This window comes from Hemibagrus wyckioides, linkage group LG19 (assembly GCF_019097595.1).
Source record: "Hemibagrus wyckioides isolate EC202008001 linkage group LG19, SWU_Hwy_1.0, whole genome shotgun sequence".
NCBI classification, from domain to species: domain Eukaryota; kingdom Metazoa; phylum Chordata; class Actinopteri; order Siluriformes; family Bagridae; genus Hemibagrus; species Hemibagrus wyckioides.
The window spans coordinates 18,519,358-18,536,525 of NC_080728.1; the positions used below are offsets into that span (position 1 = coordinate 18,519,358).

The window sequence follows — 17,168 nt, forward strand, 5'->3', positions numbered from 1 at the left end:
TTAGCTGTCTTTCTCCTTTCCTCTAGCCGTCCCTCTCTTTCCCCCTAGCTGTCTCTCTCCTTTCTCTTAGCTGTTTCTGTCCTTTCCCCATCTGTCTCTCTCCTTTCCCTTAGCTGTCTCTCTTCTTACCCCTAGCTGTCTATATCTGTCAGAGCTGCTGACCAATTGGGAAAAAAAACTCAGCAGCTCCTGGACTGCGTGATGTTTTTTTTTTTTAATATTTCTTTTCTCAGTCCATCTTCCTGTGTCATGAAAAGTATTTTAATTGATTATAATTTTTCTCCTAATAAGGGTGAACGAGGATCTCCGGGATTTGATGGCGATAAAGGGGAGAAAGGAGAGGATGGACCGCCGGGGGTGAAGGTGAGGTGAACATTAGCGCTTGATGCATTAAATTAGCTGCTAGCCATTTCTCTGATTATTTCACATGGCGTTACTGTAATAGGTATTTCTCTAATGTTTTTATCTGCATGTCTGGATAAATAAAGCCCACAATGAGCACCTCTGAGCTAACAGAACATTTCTGACCAGATCACAAAGGTGTTTAAGGCGATATAGCACATATTTACATTCATAGAGATACATAGAGTTTATCACACACACACACACAGCACTAATTACTTTCACCCTGTAGTACTCTTAATGGCTCGATTTAATGAATTCCCCAAGTGACTAATTTGTTCCTTTGTATCTATAATGCAGGGTTTGAAGGGAGAAGCTGGGGTCAAAGGAAGTATGGGTCCATTTGGAGCACGGGGGCCTGTAGGACAAAAGGTCAGATTCAAAACACAATTAGCTTTTTAGGTGTTTATTTCAAGATTTCCAACAAATTAGTCATGCATTATTGACTAAACAGCATGCAGTTACACTGGATTACACTTTTTGCACGAATCTTTAACCTAAACATAATACGTAATATTTAACCTAAGACATAATACTTATCCTAAATTTGAATCTTATTTCCAGGGAGAAGCAGGAGAAGCAGGCACCAATGGAGAAGCGGTATTACAATATACGATCATTTTAAAGACGTAATAAAAAGATTTCATGCATATTGAACTGCAATTTCCATCATTTTATGCTTTATGCCATCGCTCGGACTGTCATAGGGTCATAACGGACAGAATGGACTGCAGGGTGAAAAAGGAGACAAGGGAGACATGGGAGAGCGAGGACAAAAGGGTGAAGAGGTAAGAAGTGTATTTCAGAAGAAGACACTTTGGGTTCTGCAGATTTCTGTCTGAGAACGTATTTCAAGCAGTGGTCGAATTTTAACACACACCAAAGCTGTGATGGAGATAAACTTCCAATCAATCACCTGACCCTAATCCAATCGAGATGGATTTAAAAACTTGAAAATGTGTCCCGTCTGCCCCACAAACCTCTGAGACGTCCTGCAAAAGACACAGCAGAGCATGAGCATGAGGATGGTGTTTGTGTTGTGCTTGAAACCGGTTCTAAAGGAGATCTTTTTTTTTATACAATTTAATTAAATTTTATGAGCAAGCCAGAGGCGATGGTGGCAAGGAAAAACTCCCTGAGGCAATATGAGGAATAAACTTTGAGAGCAACCGGATTCAGAAGGGAGCCCATCCTCATCTGGGTGACACTGAGAGTGTGATTATAAATTATTCTATTTTTTATAACTGTAAACTGTATAGTCAAGTCCAAGTGCAGTAAAGGTTGTACATTATTCTTTCAGCAAACCAGCCTCACATCCAGGAAAAAAATAATGAAAGCATCAACTTATATATGCGGCTAACAACAGTGATGTTTGCTGAGGACAAGAGCTGCATTCGACTAAAGCCTGTAATCTTAAATTTCTGACCTCTGAATAGAAAATGGAGGAAACAAACAAATAAACAATAAACCCTTAACTCCCTAACATCACGACACAACCCTGTGTCCTGTGTAGGAACAAATTACATTAAAGTAGAAGTTCACTTCCAGAACAAAACTCTACAGATAATTTCCTCACCCCCTCGTCGTCCAAGATGTTCATGTTTTTCTTTCTTCAGTCGTAAAGAAATGATGATTTCTGAGGAAAACATTTCAGGATTTTTCTCCATATAGCGGACTTCAATGGTGCCCATGAGTTTGACCTTCCACAATGTAGTTTAAATGCAGCTTCACAGAGCTCTAAACCTCAATCCCAGCCCAGGAAGAAGGCTCTTATCTAGCCAGAACATCTGTCATTTTCTTAGAAAAATAAAAAATTGTATACTTTTTAACCATAAAGCTCGTCTAGCACTAGCTCTGGGATGCGTGTCCGTGACGCTACATACTACATAATCACGTAGAAAGGTCACGCGTGACGTAGGCAAAGCTACAGACCCAGTGTTTACAAAGTGATCAGACAAAGCTCTTTACTAACAAAAAGCTACCATGAGAATGTCTGGGTGTGTTGATATCCAGGTGCAGAGCGAACAACCACAGCTTCAATCACTCAGGATTTTGAGCAGTCACGTTATTTCCAAGTGGACGTTTTAGGTTTAAAACAATTTCCACATCCAGGGTACATGCACACACAAATGGACCATATTAAAAAGTGACACAAAGACATATAACTTTGTGTCATTCCACACGCAACAACTTCGGAGTGCTCCTCCTTCTCCACACTAATAAACACTGGGTCTGTAGTTCCGCCTACGTCACACATGACCTTTTCACGTGATTACATTGTACGCAGCGTCGCATAAACTCCCCTGTACAGCTCTACCTCCGTCTGTTACACAGCACTGACACTGGAGACTCCTTCCATAACCTTAACATTAACATATACAATAAACCCTTATCTCCCTAACACCACAACACAATGTCCTGTGTAGTGACAAATTAACAGGAAAAAAATGTAATTAAATGAGTGGAGAAATCTAACAAGAACAGACGCTTCCGGACAGACTGGCTGCATAATACAATTAAGCAATAAACAATTAACCATGTTCTGTAGAGTGTATAAAAATCCGATGAAGGTGACAAGAGGAAAAGATTAAAGTGACTTTGGAAGAGGGTTTGTTAGTGGAGCGTGTGTTTCAGTCACAAAGATGAGCTCAGGCTCATTAAACTGGCTCATAGTTTAATAAGAATGGTGATTAAAGTGACGTCTGTAATTAGACATATGGTAAAGATATCAGGAGGGCACAAAAGTTTGCACACGCCCTCAGTTCTTGTGAATGGAGAGTTACACCTCCGTTTTAATGGAGGTATTGTATTGTATTGTAAAATCAATGGAATCAAAGATGTCCTGTTTTTAAAAAGATGATGTATAAGATGGTTGAGTTCTAACATGGTAATGAAAATATAACTTATTTCCCCATCTATGATTATTTTGCCTATTGAAGCCATCTTTTGTCTTGGTAGCTGCAAAGTTCTGAGCTGTCTTTTATTTGTTCCTGCGTTTTCCTGATTTACTTCACACTACTTCCTGGATCAGACCCTCGCATGTTTTTATACAGTTAGGATTACGGATAGCCTGTCTGTGTTTATACCTCCGTCGTTCACTCTCAGTTTGACGATGACTATTGGATTTCTCTAAACAAACACAATCAGGTTTACAATCAGGTTTAAAATGAAATATGTAAATATATAAAACTAGAAGAGCAGCTGTTCCTCAGGGGGCTGAGAATGTCTAAGCAGGACAACGTCGGGCTGTCAACTAATTACAGCAAATTACCAACAAACGTTAAAGTTTTTTCCATGTTTCCAAGTTTTTAGAACCCCACAAATACGGTGCTGATTTGTTGAAAACATAAGAAAAAAACATTTGACTTTTGGCATGACAGATAAACCACACAAATAAACTAGGAACTAATTATTTATTTATTTTCTTTACAGGGAGAGAAAGGAGAACTTGGATTACAAGGAGACAAAGGCAACAAAGGAGAACAGGTAAAGATCCTGAACCATTCAGTTCATTGTTTTATGTAGTATATATATAATATATGTATTATATTATAAATATATAAATATATATGTAATTATCTTCAGGGTTTCCGAGGTATGCCAGGAAGGATGGGCCTCCCAGGAATAGATGGGGAACCGGTATTTATATGCTTTATATCAACAGATACACTCCATTTCACTGCAGATCAGAAATGCTATCATGTTTTATCACCTGTTGTTTGCTCAGTCTTGTAATTAACCTCTGATTAATGTCCATTAAATGTTAACTACAGGGCAGTATTGGAGACCCTGGAGCACCGGGCATTCCTGGACTTAACGGACCCCCGGGACGAAAAGTGAGTCTTCAGAATCATGGAAAGAAGAATTCACTAGCACTAAAAAGCTACGTTCACACATACATCGATTTTATCTCTGCACTCTGTCACCTGTTGCTGTACTATAAAGTCATCAGTAGGCATTTAGCATTACTGGTTGCTATAGTAATAAGTTTTCTTCCCAGTACAGTGAAACATTCTGGAGGGAGATTTGATGCTTGTGTATAAAATTCAGCAGCTTCAATCCGCGTCATGTAATCCAAGATGAGGCAGAAGCAGTGTGTGCTCTTTATCAAGGATCACATGCACTCTACACTTAGAGTCTTAGCTCTCATTGAAAATAAACGATCTCTGGTCACTTTGTCGCTGTGACTCGCTGTATATGTGAATGTGGCACAAACTCTGAATGTTCACTCAAGTATGTTATTATTTGTTGTTATTCTTTAGGGAGAAAAAGGTGATGGAGGTCAACATGGAGTTGATGGTGAACTAGGGAAGAAGGGAGAGAAGGTATTCGGTTATAGAATATAAGTCACTTTTTTATCTGGATTTTTATAGGACCTGATTTACTAAGATCTCAAAATATCTCTCAAACACTTGAACATGACTGTGCTTTGAATATGCCACTGATTAAAAAATATCTATAAATGCAATATGAATAGAAACTTTATGAGTTAAATCTAAAGAAAACACTGGCTCTGTGAATGCTATCTGTGTTAAAGTTGCATACAATAATCCAGCTTTAACATTGAAGAAATTGTCTTCAGTAAGACTGCATTTATAATAAGGTTATAATTAAACACCGTTCTAAAAAATGGTGACAAGTTTTATTTAATTAACCATCGTCACATGACCATCGAGTAAATCAGACTGGGTGATAATTCAATCTATTTGCACGGATTCTATCCTGCATTTTAATCTTTTAGATAGAAAACCAGTTGTTGTTCTTCTTCTTGTCAATCATAACTTTAGTATTTGTGTCATCAATTTGAAATTTTGTCGAATTAATACTTGCTTAAGCATCCTTGTTTGGCCACTTGATTGTTTAAATCGTACATTTCCACAAAACAATATGAAGATATATTTGGTAGATTTTAGGAAAGATATATTTTCTTTGCACATTTTCCCGTATCTTAGATGCTAACACACAAACCTTTAAATCAGGGTTTTCAATATTGTTTGTACCCAACAAGTCATATAGGAGATAATTGTGATGTGCCTCTCTACAGGGATCTTCAGGTTTTCCAGGATTCACAGGTTTTAAAGGATCTCCAGGTGCACCAGGACCAACCGGAGCTCCTGGACGACCTGGTCCAGTTGGACCTAAAGGGGAAGTTGGACCTAAGGTATGGATGTGCTTGGGATAGGATACTTTAATATCTATATCAAGTAATCATGAAGTTAATGATAATGTGGACAGGGCTTGTACCGAAGACCTATTACAACCATATTATTTTTAAGATACCTAATAAAAACAGATTTGTTAAAAGTGTAGCTTTATTTTTTCTGGGCCAGAAATTTGTTTCACCCCCAGCCAGCACAAACAAACAATTAAACCATGAGGTATGTAGAGTGTAGAGAATAGAGGATTCATCTGAGGTGGGAGGAGGAAGTCTTGTAGAGGCTTAATATTGAATCTGCTCAATGCCAAGTTTTATCACTTCCCTCAGGGAGAAAGAGGAAGGAGAGGCAGAGGGAAGCCTTGTCAGAGAGGCATCCCGGGAAATCCTGGACAAAAAGGACTGGATGTAAGTTTGTCATCTGTTCTGCTATAAGAGGACATAATGCAGTGAAACGTGCATTATGAACTAAGTTTGTGTTTTGTCCAGGGTGAGATAGGGCTAGAAGGACGGAAAGGGGAGAAAGGAGATCCAGGACTTACGGTGAGTTATTGTCCCTGTCTTCAGTAATAAATCTAAACTGCTTTAGGGTTTTTTATTTATTATTGAACCATTAATATTTTTTATTCTTAATCATAAAGGTAGAGGAGGTGAAGAACCTGGTGACCAAAGAAGTAGTGGAAAAGTGTGGTGAGTCAATGACAATCATTGTAGAAGAAATAGAACACTTGAAGTAGCCTAGCTGTTCAAGGAAGTTGATTATTTTCCTGTAAACATATCCTGAAGTGTTACAAAAAACAAGAAAAATATTTAATATTTATATCGTAAAACGTCTATAAATAATCTAGTTCTTGTTCTCACTTACATTATAACAGCTATAAACAGTCATTTCCTCCGCATCCTCAGTTTTTTCCTCTTTTCTTAAAGTTAAAGTGAAAAAATGCAATTTGTCTTGTTGCTACAAAAAGCTTAGTTACAGCTTTACTTCTAATATAAATGTCAAATTAATTTCTCCTTCACCGTATCAATAATATTTTTAGTCCCTTTATATGGAGTATCTGCTATACAAGTCCTTGTGTTTGTTGTTACTATAAACACTACAATACAATACTAATAGAACAAGCATTTCAATTTAAGGAACAACTTGCAACTGCACTAGTGACCAATCAGATTTGAGAATTCAACAGCGCTGTGGTATAATCAGTATTAAAATACACAGGTGTAATCAATACTTCTTTTATTAAATACTTCTTCTTTTTTTTTTTATAATTAATGAATATCTACAAGAATCTGTTTTGCGTGATGCTAATAACTACACCTGGTTTTGGAAGGTGGACAAAATCACGTGTAAAATTGGCCACATCCAACAGCGTAAAGTTACGACACTCACTTCCTCCAGTCCTTCCATATACAATATATTGCCAAAAGTTTTGGGACACCCCTCCAAATCATTGAGTTCAGGTGTTGTTTTTCAGGGGTTGGACTCGGCCCCTTAGTTTCAGTGAAAGGAACTCTTAATGCTTCAGCTTCATACCAAGACATTTTGGACAATTTCATGCTCCCAACTTTTTGGGAACAGTTTGGGGATGACCCCTTCCTGTTCCAACATGACTGTACACCAGTGCACAAAGCAAGGTCCATAAAGACATGGATGAGTGAGTTTGATGTGGAGAAACCTGACTGGCCTGCACAGAGTCCTGACCTCAACCTGATGGAACACCTTTGGGATGAATTAGAGACTGAGAGTCAGACCTTCTCGTCCAACATCAGTGCCTGACCTCACAAATGCACTTTTAAAGGAATGGTCAAAAAATCCCATAAACACACTCCTAAACCTTCCCAGAAGATTTGAAGCTGTTATAGCTGCAAAGGGCAGGACAACTCCATATTACATTCATGTGCATGTAAAAGCTGACGTCCCAAAACTTTTGGCAACATATATGCCAATGTACTGTATATGACAGAGAGAAATGCATTTTAAAAATTTGCCAAGTTTATACATAACTTTCACACCCACGCTACTTTTTGCACAGAATAACATTTTGCCTAGTAAATTATGTTTGGTCTGTGAAAGAAAATCTTCATTTTGTTCAAACATTTTCTCTCAGATGTATCTGTAGAAAAGATGTATCTAATAAAGTGGCCACTAAGTGTGTGGTCAAGTGTGGGTGGTTTGTTACGTGCACGTTTTTGCCCCCTTGGCACGTGTTTGTGCTTTTCTCTATACAGTTATGTGCTCTGAAACTCCCGCTGTTGTAGTATGAAGACCCCATGGGTTCCACCATCTGTTATGTTCCACAGTGCTCTCAGTGGAACAGACTGCTGAACTAACCGGTTTCAGTAGTCATTCACAAACGACCTGAAAAAAGAAAAAAAAAAATATCCATTAATACAAATGAAATGTGTGACATTGTGTTTTATCATTAAAAGAGGACAAACTCATCCAGCTAACATCACTGAGCTCATCTTAACAAAAGACGTGGTGTGATGACATTTCTGTCTTCTGTTCGATCAAGGGAAAGATCAAGCGTACCTTCTTGTGATGAGCACCAAAGAGCCAGAAGAAAAGAGTGTTCTGAAAGAGGACAAGAGAAAGGAGGAGTCTCATCTCGCTCACATGGATAAGGAGAAAGAGAAGCAAATCTCTGCTTCACCCACCGTTTCACACATCGAGCCAAATTTACTGTATGACAATATCACAGGTGAGTATTCCAGTTAAATATAGGGTGATTTCAAGCTTCTGGCAAGGGCAGGATTCTCCCAATAGGGAAAAAAAAGTCCTGAAAGTTGGAGTAGGTAAAGGATGATACATTACCATATATGGTTGATATTGCAGTCTAGAACATATGATGCCTTAATAACTGCCCTTAGAAGTGCCTACTAGGCTTGGAGGACAGTGAGAGGTATAGTCTTTACTACATGTGAGAGAATAAGATCAAAAGCCCTTTAGACTCCACTACACCTGAGAGAATAAGTTCAAGTGCCCTGTAGGCTTCCTTACACTTGAATGAATCAGATGACGAGCCCTCCCCTAAATGTGAGAATATAGATGACATTCCCCATCGTCTCCCCAACATGTAATAGAATTAAATTATGTGCTCTATAGTGTCCCTTAAATGTGAGAATATAGATGACATGCCCTATAGTCTCCCCTATATGTGAGAGAGTACAGATGACATTGATGTAAGACAATTAGATAATGTGTTCTATAGACTCTCCTACATGTAACAGAATTAGATGACATTCAGATGATGATCTCACCTGTAAATATCAGAGAATGAGATGACATGCCATACAGTCTCACCTACTTGTAAAAGAATAAAGTGCTCTATAGACTCACCTACATCAAAGAGAATAAGATAAAGTGCTCTATAGTCTCACCTACATGTCATATAATGAGACCACATGCCCTATGGTCTCACCTACATGTAAGAGAATGAGATATCATGCCCTATAGTCTCACATACATGTAAGAGAATGAGATATCATGCCCTATAGTCTCACCTACATGTAAGAGAATGAGATATCATGCTCTGTTGTCTCACCTACATGTAAGAGAATGAGATGTCATGCTCTATAGTCTCACCTACATGTAAGAGAATGAGATCACATGCCCTATAGACTCATCTACATGTAAGAGAATCAGATGAAGTGCCCTATAGACTCATCTACATGTAAGAGAATCAGATGAAGTGCCCTATAGACTCACCTACATGTAAGAGAATCAGATGAAGTGCCCTATAGACTCATCTACATGTAAGAGAATCAGATGAAGTGCCCTATAGACTCACCTACATGTAAGAGAATCAGATGAAGTGCCCTATAGACTCATCTACATGTAAGAGAATCAGATGAAGTGCCCTATAGACTCATCTACATGTAAGAGAATCAGATGAAGTGCCCTATAGACTCATCTACATGTAAGAGAATCAGATGAAGTGCCCTATAGACTCATCTACATGTAAGAGAATCAGATGAAGTGCCCTATAGACTCATCTACATGTAAGAGAATCAGATGAAGTGCCCTATAGACTCATCTACATGTAAGAGAATCAGATGAAGTGCCCTATAGACTCATCTACATGTAAGAGAATCAGATGAAGTGCCCTATAGACTCATCTACATGTAAGAGAGGATGAGACAAAGTGCCCTATAGACTGTCCTACATATAAGGAATGGTATAATGTGCCCTATAGTGTCACCTACATGTGAAAAAGTGAGATGACATGACTTATAGCCTCACCTTCATGTAAAAGAGTGAGATGTAAGAAGTCGCTTCTAGATGCACTGTGTGCAAGAAGATCTGCCCTAGGGTGCCTTTATAGCAGTATATGCCCTCTAGGTACCATATTTATTTCTTTTTTGCCCCTGCCCCTCAGACACTCTGTGTCTAGATCATTGTGTTCTTACACTGATATTTTAATTTAATTTAATTACATTTTAATCAAAATAATTTATCATTGTACATTTTCTTTAACCCAAAGAAGGTGTAGAGGTAAGAAGCCATTTTAATTTCCATGTGTACGCTAAACAAGTATGCAATATAAGCATGCTGTTATTTCTGATTCGAATGTGGTGATGTCACACTTCTAATATGACCTCAATCACCTTAAAAACCAGCAAAAATGACAGTATGTGACAGTAAATTCAGCACAGAGACTAAAGATAATTATGACAATACGTTTACAGGGGCTTTAACAAGTCTAGCTTAATCATCCAGAACATGTTCATGCTGTGCTCTTCCATTAATGTCCCAGGGAAGCAGGAAGCAGCGACAGAGCGTGGATGTAGACTTTCTGCATGGATCAGTGAATAAACAGCCCTCAGGCCTGGCAGTGGCAAATCAGCCTTAAACTAACAGGCTGGCTTTCATTAAAACAAGATTTATAATTGTACTGCTGTGTTATGCTACCAAATCCGTATTTATTTAGGATATTCGGATCTAATGACAAAATCAGAAATTTGTTAAATTCATTCCTAATATGTGTTTATGGAGAGACATGAGGAATGGAAGTCTCAAAAAGTTACAAGACAACTTGTTTTGTCAAATCCTGCTGAGTCTTGCTATTATTAGGGTGTAAAAAAAAAGAAGAAGATTGTGTCAGTGTTTAAATGTCACACACACACACACACACACACACACACAGCACTGGCATTTAAGAAGTTGGCCTTTTGATCATTAGAGTATAAAAAGGCCGCTGTGAACGCTTTAATCCTTGAGTTGAGTAGATGGGACCGCTCAGCCGTACCAAGCTGTACAGATGATTAATATGCTGATAATAAACCTTTTAACCTTTTTAGGTACTGAAAACCAGGAAACAAAGCAGACTCAGAGAGATCGAAGACACGCCCTTAAGGTGACAGAAGGTAAAAAAACATGTTACATTTATACATTAAGTCAGGTTAAGATATTTTGTCGGATGAAATTCACCTGTCACTAGTCATAATGTCAGATAACATTATGAGCAGTGAGAGGTGAAGTGAATAAGACTGATGATCTCTTCATCATGGCACCTGTTAGTGGGTGGGATATATTAGAGGCAGCAGGTGAACATTTTGTCCTCAAAGTTGATGTCTTAGAAGTAGGAAAAATGGACAAGTGTAAGGATTTGAGCGAGTTTGATGAAGGACCAATTTGTGATGGCTAGACCACTGGATCAGAGCATCTCCAAAACTGCAGCTCTTGTGGGGTGTTCCCGGTCTGCAGTGGTCAGTATCTATTAAAAGTGGTCCAAGGAAGGAACAGTGTTGAACCGGTGACAGGGTCATGGATGGTCAAGGCTCATTGATGCACGTGGGGAGAGAAGGCTGGCCCGTGTGATCCGATCCAACAGACGAGCTACTGTTGCTCAAATTTCTGAAGACGTTAATGCTGGTTCTGATAGAAAGGGGTCAGAATACACAGTGCAGGACGGGTCAGGGCTGTTTTGGCAGCAAAAGGGAGACCAACACAATATTAGGCAGGTGGTTATAATGTTATGCCTGATCTGTGTAATTACCATTACTACCACTTCCACAAGTACTACAGCTGTTACTACCACTACAACTATTAATACTACTCCAGCTACTATTACTACTAATATGACTAATACTGCTACTACTAGTCTTAATTCTACTACTACTCTCACTACTTCTGTACTATTACCAGTATTGCTGCTGCTACTACTACTAGTCCTGATACTTGTACTAATACTACTAATACTACTACTTACAAAACGTATTTACAATATTTACAATTATTTGCAAACAACCTGAGAGGGCCACCCAAAAAATCATGGGCAAATTATTTAAGGTCAAAGTTTAGCAATGATAGCGGTCCCAACACAAAGTAACTTTAAAACACAGGGTTTTTTTTCAAGAAAAGCTCCGGTCTCTACTTCCAGGTTTATGGACATAAACAGTACTGTTTCCGCAAAACACAACGCGAAGTATTGTCAGTTTTTCTGCATACCAAGCTTTTGTTGATTTCTGTGTTTGCTAACTCTGTGTTCTGACCTTTGCCTTGTATTTTTTGGATTTTGCTCTGCCTTCGCAGATTGCTTTCTTTGTTACTGAACTCTCTTTGCCTGTTTTATGACCGTGTTTTTGCCCTGCTGTTTTGGAGTTGTTTGCCTGTTCTTATTTAAGTGATTTAAACTGCATATGCATCTTGCTCACCCATGAATGAATGCATGAATGAATGAATGCATGAATGAATGAATGAATGAATGAATGAATGAATGAATGAATGAATGAATAAAGGGCTGTAAACACGTGCTGTACATGAGTAGAGACTCAATAGGAAGTGATGGCACGGTTTATAAAGGGTTCCTGGGTTAACTACACCAATCAGGACACAGAACCAGGAACCAATCAGATCTGTTCTTGGACACACAGAGCAGTTACGAAAAAGAAAAGTTAGAAAAAGACAGGTTTATGGGTCGTAACACAATACAAATCAAGTCAAGTCAAGAAGCTTTTTATTGTCATTTCAACCATATATAGCTGATGCACTACACAGTGAAATGAGACAACGTTTCTCCAGGACCCTGGTGCTACATAAAACAATATAATGACATAGAGCTACAGAACAAAAACAACAACACAGAGCTAAGGGCAGAAAGTTTGTCCTAGCTACATACAACTACTGCTACTAACACTAATGCTAACACTACTCCTCCTATTATTACTGTTACTAGTATTACTACAGTCACTGCTACTGCTACTGTGATTACTACCACTATTATTTATATCACTGCTTATAATATTACTATTAATAATGTTACTACAATTACTTCTACTATTACTACTGTTACTTCTATTATTATTACTACCACTGCTGCTACTGCTGTTGATGCTGTTATTATTATATAAATACATCTAATAATATAACATACTCCTGACCTCCTGTGCAGCATCTGCCTCAGAGGTCTGTCTTGAGCCGATGTCCGAGGGACACTGCTCCGAGTACGTGTTGCTCTGGTACTTCCACCTGAGCTCTGGAGCGTGCCGGCCCTTCATCTACAGCGGCTGTGGAGGAAACAGAAACCGATTCGGTACAAAACACGACTGTCAGGCTTACTGCAGCCGGGGGCAGAGAGGTAACTAATTATTTACTGAAATATAGCAATCACAGTTATTAAATAATTAGTAGAGATGTGTTATGATTCTGCCTTTTAAAAGCTCTGTTTTTGTGTGTGTGTGTGTGTGTGTTGTTTAAACAGATCCTCGGTCCTGATGACAGCACCCACTGAAGCGCTGCCGTTCTGTCCAGTGATTAATGCCATTCTTTTGTATATTTTGTTAATTTTTTCACTTAGTTATTTTTTTAAGTGCGTCTTTACCGTCCTCGCTGTACACCATTTGTTTCTATCCGTTTGGAGTTGTCTTGAATGTATTTCATTTTCCCATCATACAGAATTTGCATACTAAGAGCCATACATTGTTGCACTGTCATACCAGTATGCGATTATTATATGCCTTTGCCCTGTGATCATAAAAGTCCTGTACCAATTCAGTGCAATTTTACATGATTTTAGTTACACAGTCACTTTGATCAACACTTTGTGGTGGTCATTTTGCACTAACAGCTCTGTTTATTTAAAAACGATTCAACCTCGGCAGGTTAATTTTCATTTCTAAGGATATTAAAAATGGCTTCATGGAGGCACTGTAGGGAAATTATAATGCTCACTGTGTGTGTTGTGTGTGTGTGTGTGTGTGTGTGAATATAAATGCGTGGGTTTACGTCGTGACCTCTCTCACACTTGCTTACATACAGTTCTACGAGCTTCATCCTGTGTATAAACACTGTCATATTGGCTTTGCTTCAACTCAGTTTGTTGAGTCGTGTCTGGAGAGAGTCTCCTGGGGCCCAGACAGAGAATCCTGAAAGAACCGGATGTTTTTAGTGAGTGTGTGTGGGATTGTGTGTGTGTGCGCCAATAGATTATGGCTATCCCAGTGTCTCTCATTAGTTTCACACACTCTTCTAGCCTGAGGGTCTTCACTGAGATGTAAACTTTATGGGTAATTCCTGTACCTTTCTTTATTATTTAACAATATATTATAATCCGATGAGGTTTAACCTTGTGTTCTCCTGTTTCTTTTCTGTGTGGTTTGTCCATGTGGTGTGAGCCAGCACTCCAGATGAAGGCACAACAGGAGGAATAAGTCTCCAGTGTCTCCAATGACAGATAATGTGTTGTAGGGGATCCCCGGGCTGACACAACCCACGAGAGGGAGAGGGAGAAAGAGAGAGAGAGAGAGAGAGGTGCAAGAAATAGACAATTTGCAACAGAATTATACAGTACATACACCATAACCTTCAATACACTATGGAATTTGTTCAAAATATTAATCATATTCCTCCAATTGCGCACCTACACCAATGTAACTCTGTGTAAAAGTTGCCTTTTGTGCTCCGAACAGAGATCACACTCCTACGACACTTACAGTCGTGTGACACTTGCAGGCATCTCAAGGCCAAATCTGTGCATGACTTGGTTAACGAGTCTGATGAAACACTCAGACATCAGAACTCAATCGCAAAACACAACAACAGCAGAAAAGCTCCGGTCAGTGGAGGAGGTCCAGGGAATCATTTACATACTGTATACACACACTAGGACACAAAGAGAACTCAGTACAGACAGTACACTCAGGATCGATCCACACCCTGGAGCTGTGAGGCATAAACAGTAGCAAAGCCCTTAAGCCAAATTTAATAGATAAAATGAATAAAACATGCTGTGAGTGATATTCGTAGTTAAAGACATGAACACATCGATGTGCTGTAAATATTTAACAATATATTTTCTTTTTAATCTCCGAAGTTTCCTCGAGTTTAAGTAGAAATCGTATAATAAGAGCCTGTTTTTTGTTGAAGCTTTTGCTGAGGACAATCAAAATATAACTCTCTTGGAGACACTTGTTGATGATCTTGATTCACTCCTCCATACAGAATTCCTTTATAAACTTGTGCATGTGGATGCCTTTTATGTTCCTCAACCATTATCTTGTAACAAGGTGCTTGAATTTGACATTTAAGCACTTGAAATACCTCGAAAATAGACATTTTTATCTAGCAGTGCTCAACCCTTCTTTTTTACCAGTATGCTGCCATTCCAAACCACCGGATGAAGGGAAACGGGCTTATCGGATATTTTCAGTCAGTGTAAACAAACTGAATGATGTTCAGGCTGTGAGTCCGATATAAAATGAGTCTGTTGTCTTTCAGTGTGTTTTAGACGCGTGTTTTTCCCTCTGTTGGAGAGCCTTACATAGAATTTTACTGGTTGAAGATCAAATCTGAGCTGCTTTTTAGATGAACAACCACTTGGAGCATCGCCGAGAGCAGAAATGGGTTTGATATCAACATTTACTTTGAATATTTAAACATTCATATGGAGAAAAATTAACCGTTTTGTTTTATTTGGAACTTTTCTATAAATATATTTCCCTGGTAGTTTAGGTAAAAACAGAACTCCTTCTGAAACACTACAAATTCTTAAAGTCCTGAGTGTCTACTTTCATATGAGCTTCATATTAACCTCCACTGTGGAGTGAGACATGACAAAGATAACAAAAACAGGAGGAAAAATAGAGTTTAAAAAGTGTTTGAATTATAAATGGTTAAATGGCTAAATAACTAAAAAGTGTTCATTTCATTAGGATACAGTCCTTTCACTCAAAATATGACACATCGCTACACGCCCTCCTCCTCTTCCCTCCTCTATTTCCACACGTTTTGACAGAGACAGCTCCTGTAACTCATCCGGAGTATACTGACATTATAGTAAGGATGAAGCAATGCCTAGGGAATGCATGGTTAATTCACATCAATTCAATTAAATTTTATGTGCATAGTGCTTTTAATGTCTCAAAGCAGCTTTATAGAACATAAGCAACATAGTACAAAAGTCCAAGATTAATGTAATGTTATTAAAAGAGACATCAACAGATCACTCTTAACCTCCTGGCAGAGGCATCCAGCTATTAGGTGAAAATATCTTGCTCTTGTCTTGTCATTAATTTGTTACCCGATTGTCTTCCACCTGTTCTGTGTTCGCCCTTGATTCGTTCATCTATATGTTTAGCGTCAAAATATTAGCAAAGGTCTTTCATTGTTCTTCCTGGTTTTGACAAAGATTATGGATTATTGCTGTTTTAATTATTGGCTTATTGGATTAAAATAAAACAGTTTTACACACTCTTGCCCTACCACACACTCTCCTCACAGCATGAGTTTGTTTAATGGAGCTTTCTGAGTGATTTATTGCGCTTATTTCTCCTGCACTATTTAATAAAAGTGTAAAATAAAAAAAAATGAGGGTGAAAGGAAATCTGGATAAAATTTGTCAAACCTAAGGAATTTATTCTACAGTAAAGCAGTTTAAAAATGCCATTGATTTAAATTAAATTGTATTCACACTGATTTTAGGCTGGTTTTTAATTTTAGCATATTTTTAGTTGGGTTTATTTTTTCTTCATTTTTAATATTTATTTTAAATTAATTTTTATTATTTTATTTTTTTTTAATTAAGTGTTATTTGCCTATAAATTTCAGCAAAGTTTTTAGGGGTTTTTTTATTTTATTTTTAATTTTTCATTTATTTATCTATTTACTTATTTTACTTTTTTAATTAAGTGATATTTGCCTATTGTCTCCCAGCAAGCAAGTACTTGATCACAGAATGTTTTTTCTGATTGAGCCGTGATTTTCAGCCGCTCTTAACGCAGAAGGACTTCGACTAAAAAAGGCGACACAGCAGGAATTGTAAGTCGCTTGAACTGCCATTTTTAAATATCAAAAATTATTCATTATTTATTTAATAAACACCTTCCTGACAAACTGACCTCTTCACCAAAAATTACATGCATAAAATATGAATCACGTTTCTGTTATAAACTACGAATGGGTTTACTTTTACTGGACAGAGCTGGTTTTGCTTCTTAATCAAGAAAGAAATAAGTTATAAAGTCACTTTAGATGATGTTAGTGATGTGTTAAATTGATTCCCTGAACTAAAATGTCACCGTGCTCACTGTATGGCTTAGTGGCCCATAAAGAGACGAAAAACATTGCTACAATAAATCTAAAGAATAGTTTTCATGCTTTAACGCTAAAATA

At 38.0% G+C, this 17,168-nt stretch overlaps 1 protein-coding gene across 3 annotated transcripts in view; it reads left to right on the plus strand.

The window, feature by feature from the left end:
- Positions 1–16,366, plus strand: part of col7a1l (collagen type VII alpha 1-like) — a 112,079-nt gene extending 95,713 nt beyond the window's left edge. For 2 of the 3 annotated variants that reach the window (XM_058417611.1, XM_058417612.1), the window contains exons 94-109: positions 292–363; positions 703–774; positions 967–1,002; positions 1,110–1,190; positions 3,835–3,888; positions 3,988–4,041; positions 4,176–4,238; positions 4,665–4,727; positions 5,447–5,563; positions 5,888–5,965; positions 6,047–6,100; positions 6,199–6,247; positions 8,074–8,259; positions 10,859–10,924; positions 12,952–13,137; positions 13,261–16,365. In XM_058417611.1, the coding sequence (XP_058273594.1) occupies positions 292–363; positions 703–774; positions 967–1,002; positions 1,110–1,190; positions 3,835–3,888; positions 3,988–4,041; positions 4,176–4,238; positions 4,665–4,727; positions 5,447–5,563; positions 5,888–5,965; positions 6,047–6,100; positions 6,199–6,247; positions 8,074–8,259; positions 10,859–10,924; positions 12,952–13,137; positions 13,261–13,274 (1,245 nt within the window). In that variant the 3' untranslated portion in view covers positions 13,275–16,365. Of the gene's footprint in view, positions 1–291; positions 364–702; positions 775–966; positions 1,003–1,109; positions 1,191–3,834; positions 3,889–3,987; positions 4,042–4,175; positions 4,239–4,664; positions 4,728–5,446; positions 5,564–5,887; positions 5,966–6,046; positions 6,101–6,198; positions 6,248–8,073; positions 8,260–10,858; positions 10,925–12,951; positions 13,138–13,260 lie in introns of all 3 variants that reach the window. The other variant, XM_058417613.1, reaches the window with a different exon arrangement.
- The last annotated feature ends 802 nt before the right edge of the window (positions 16,367–17,168 follow it).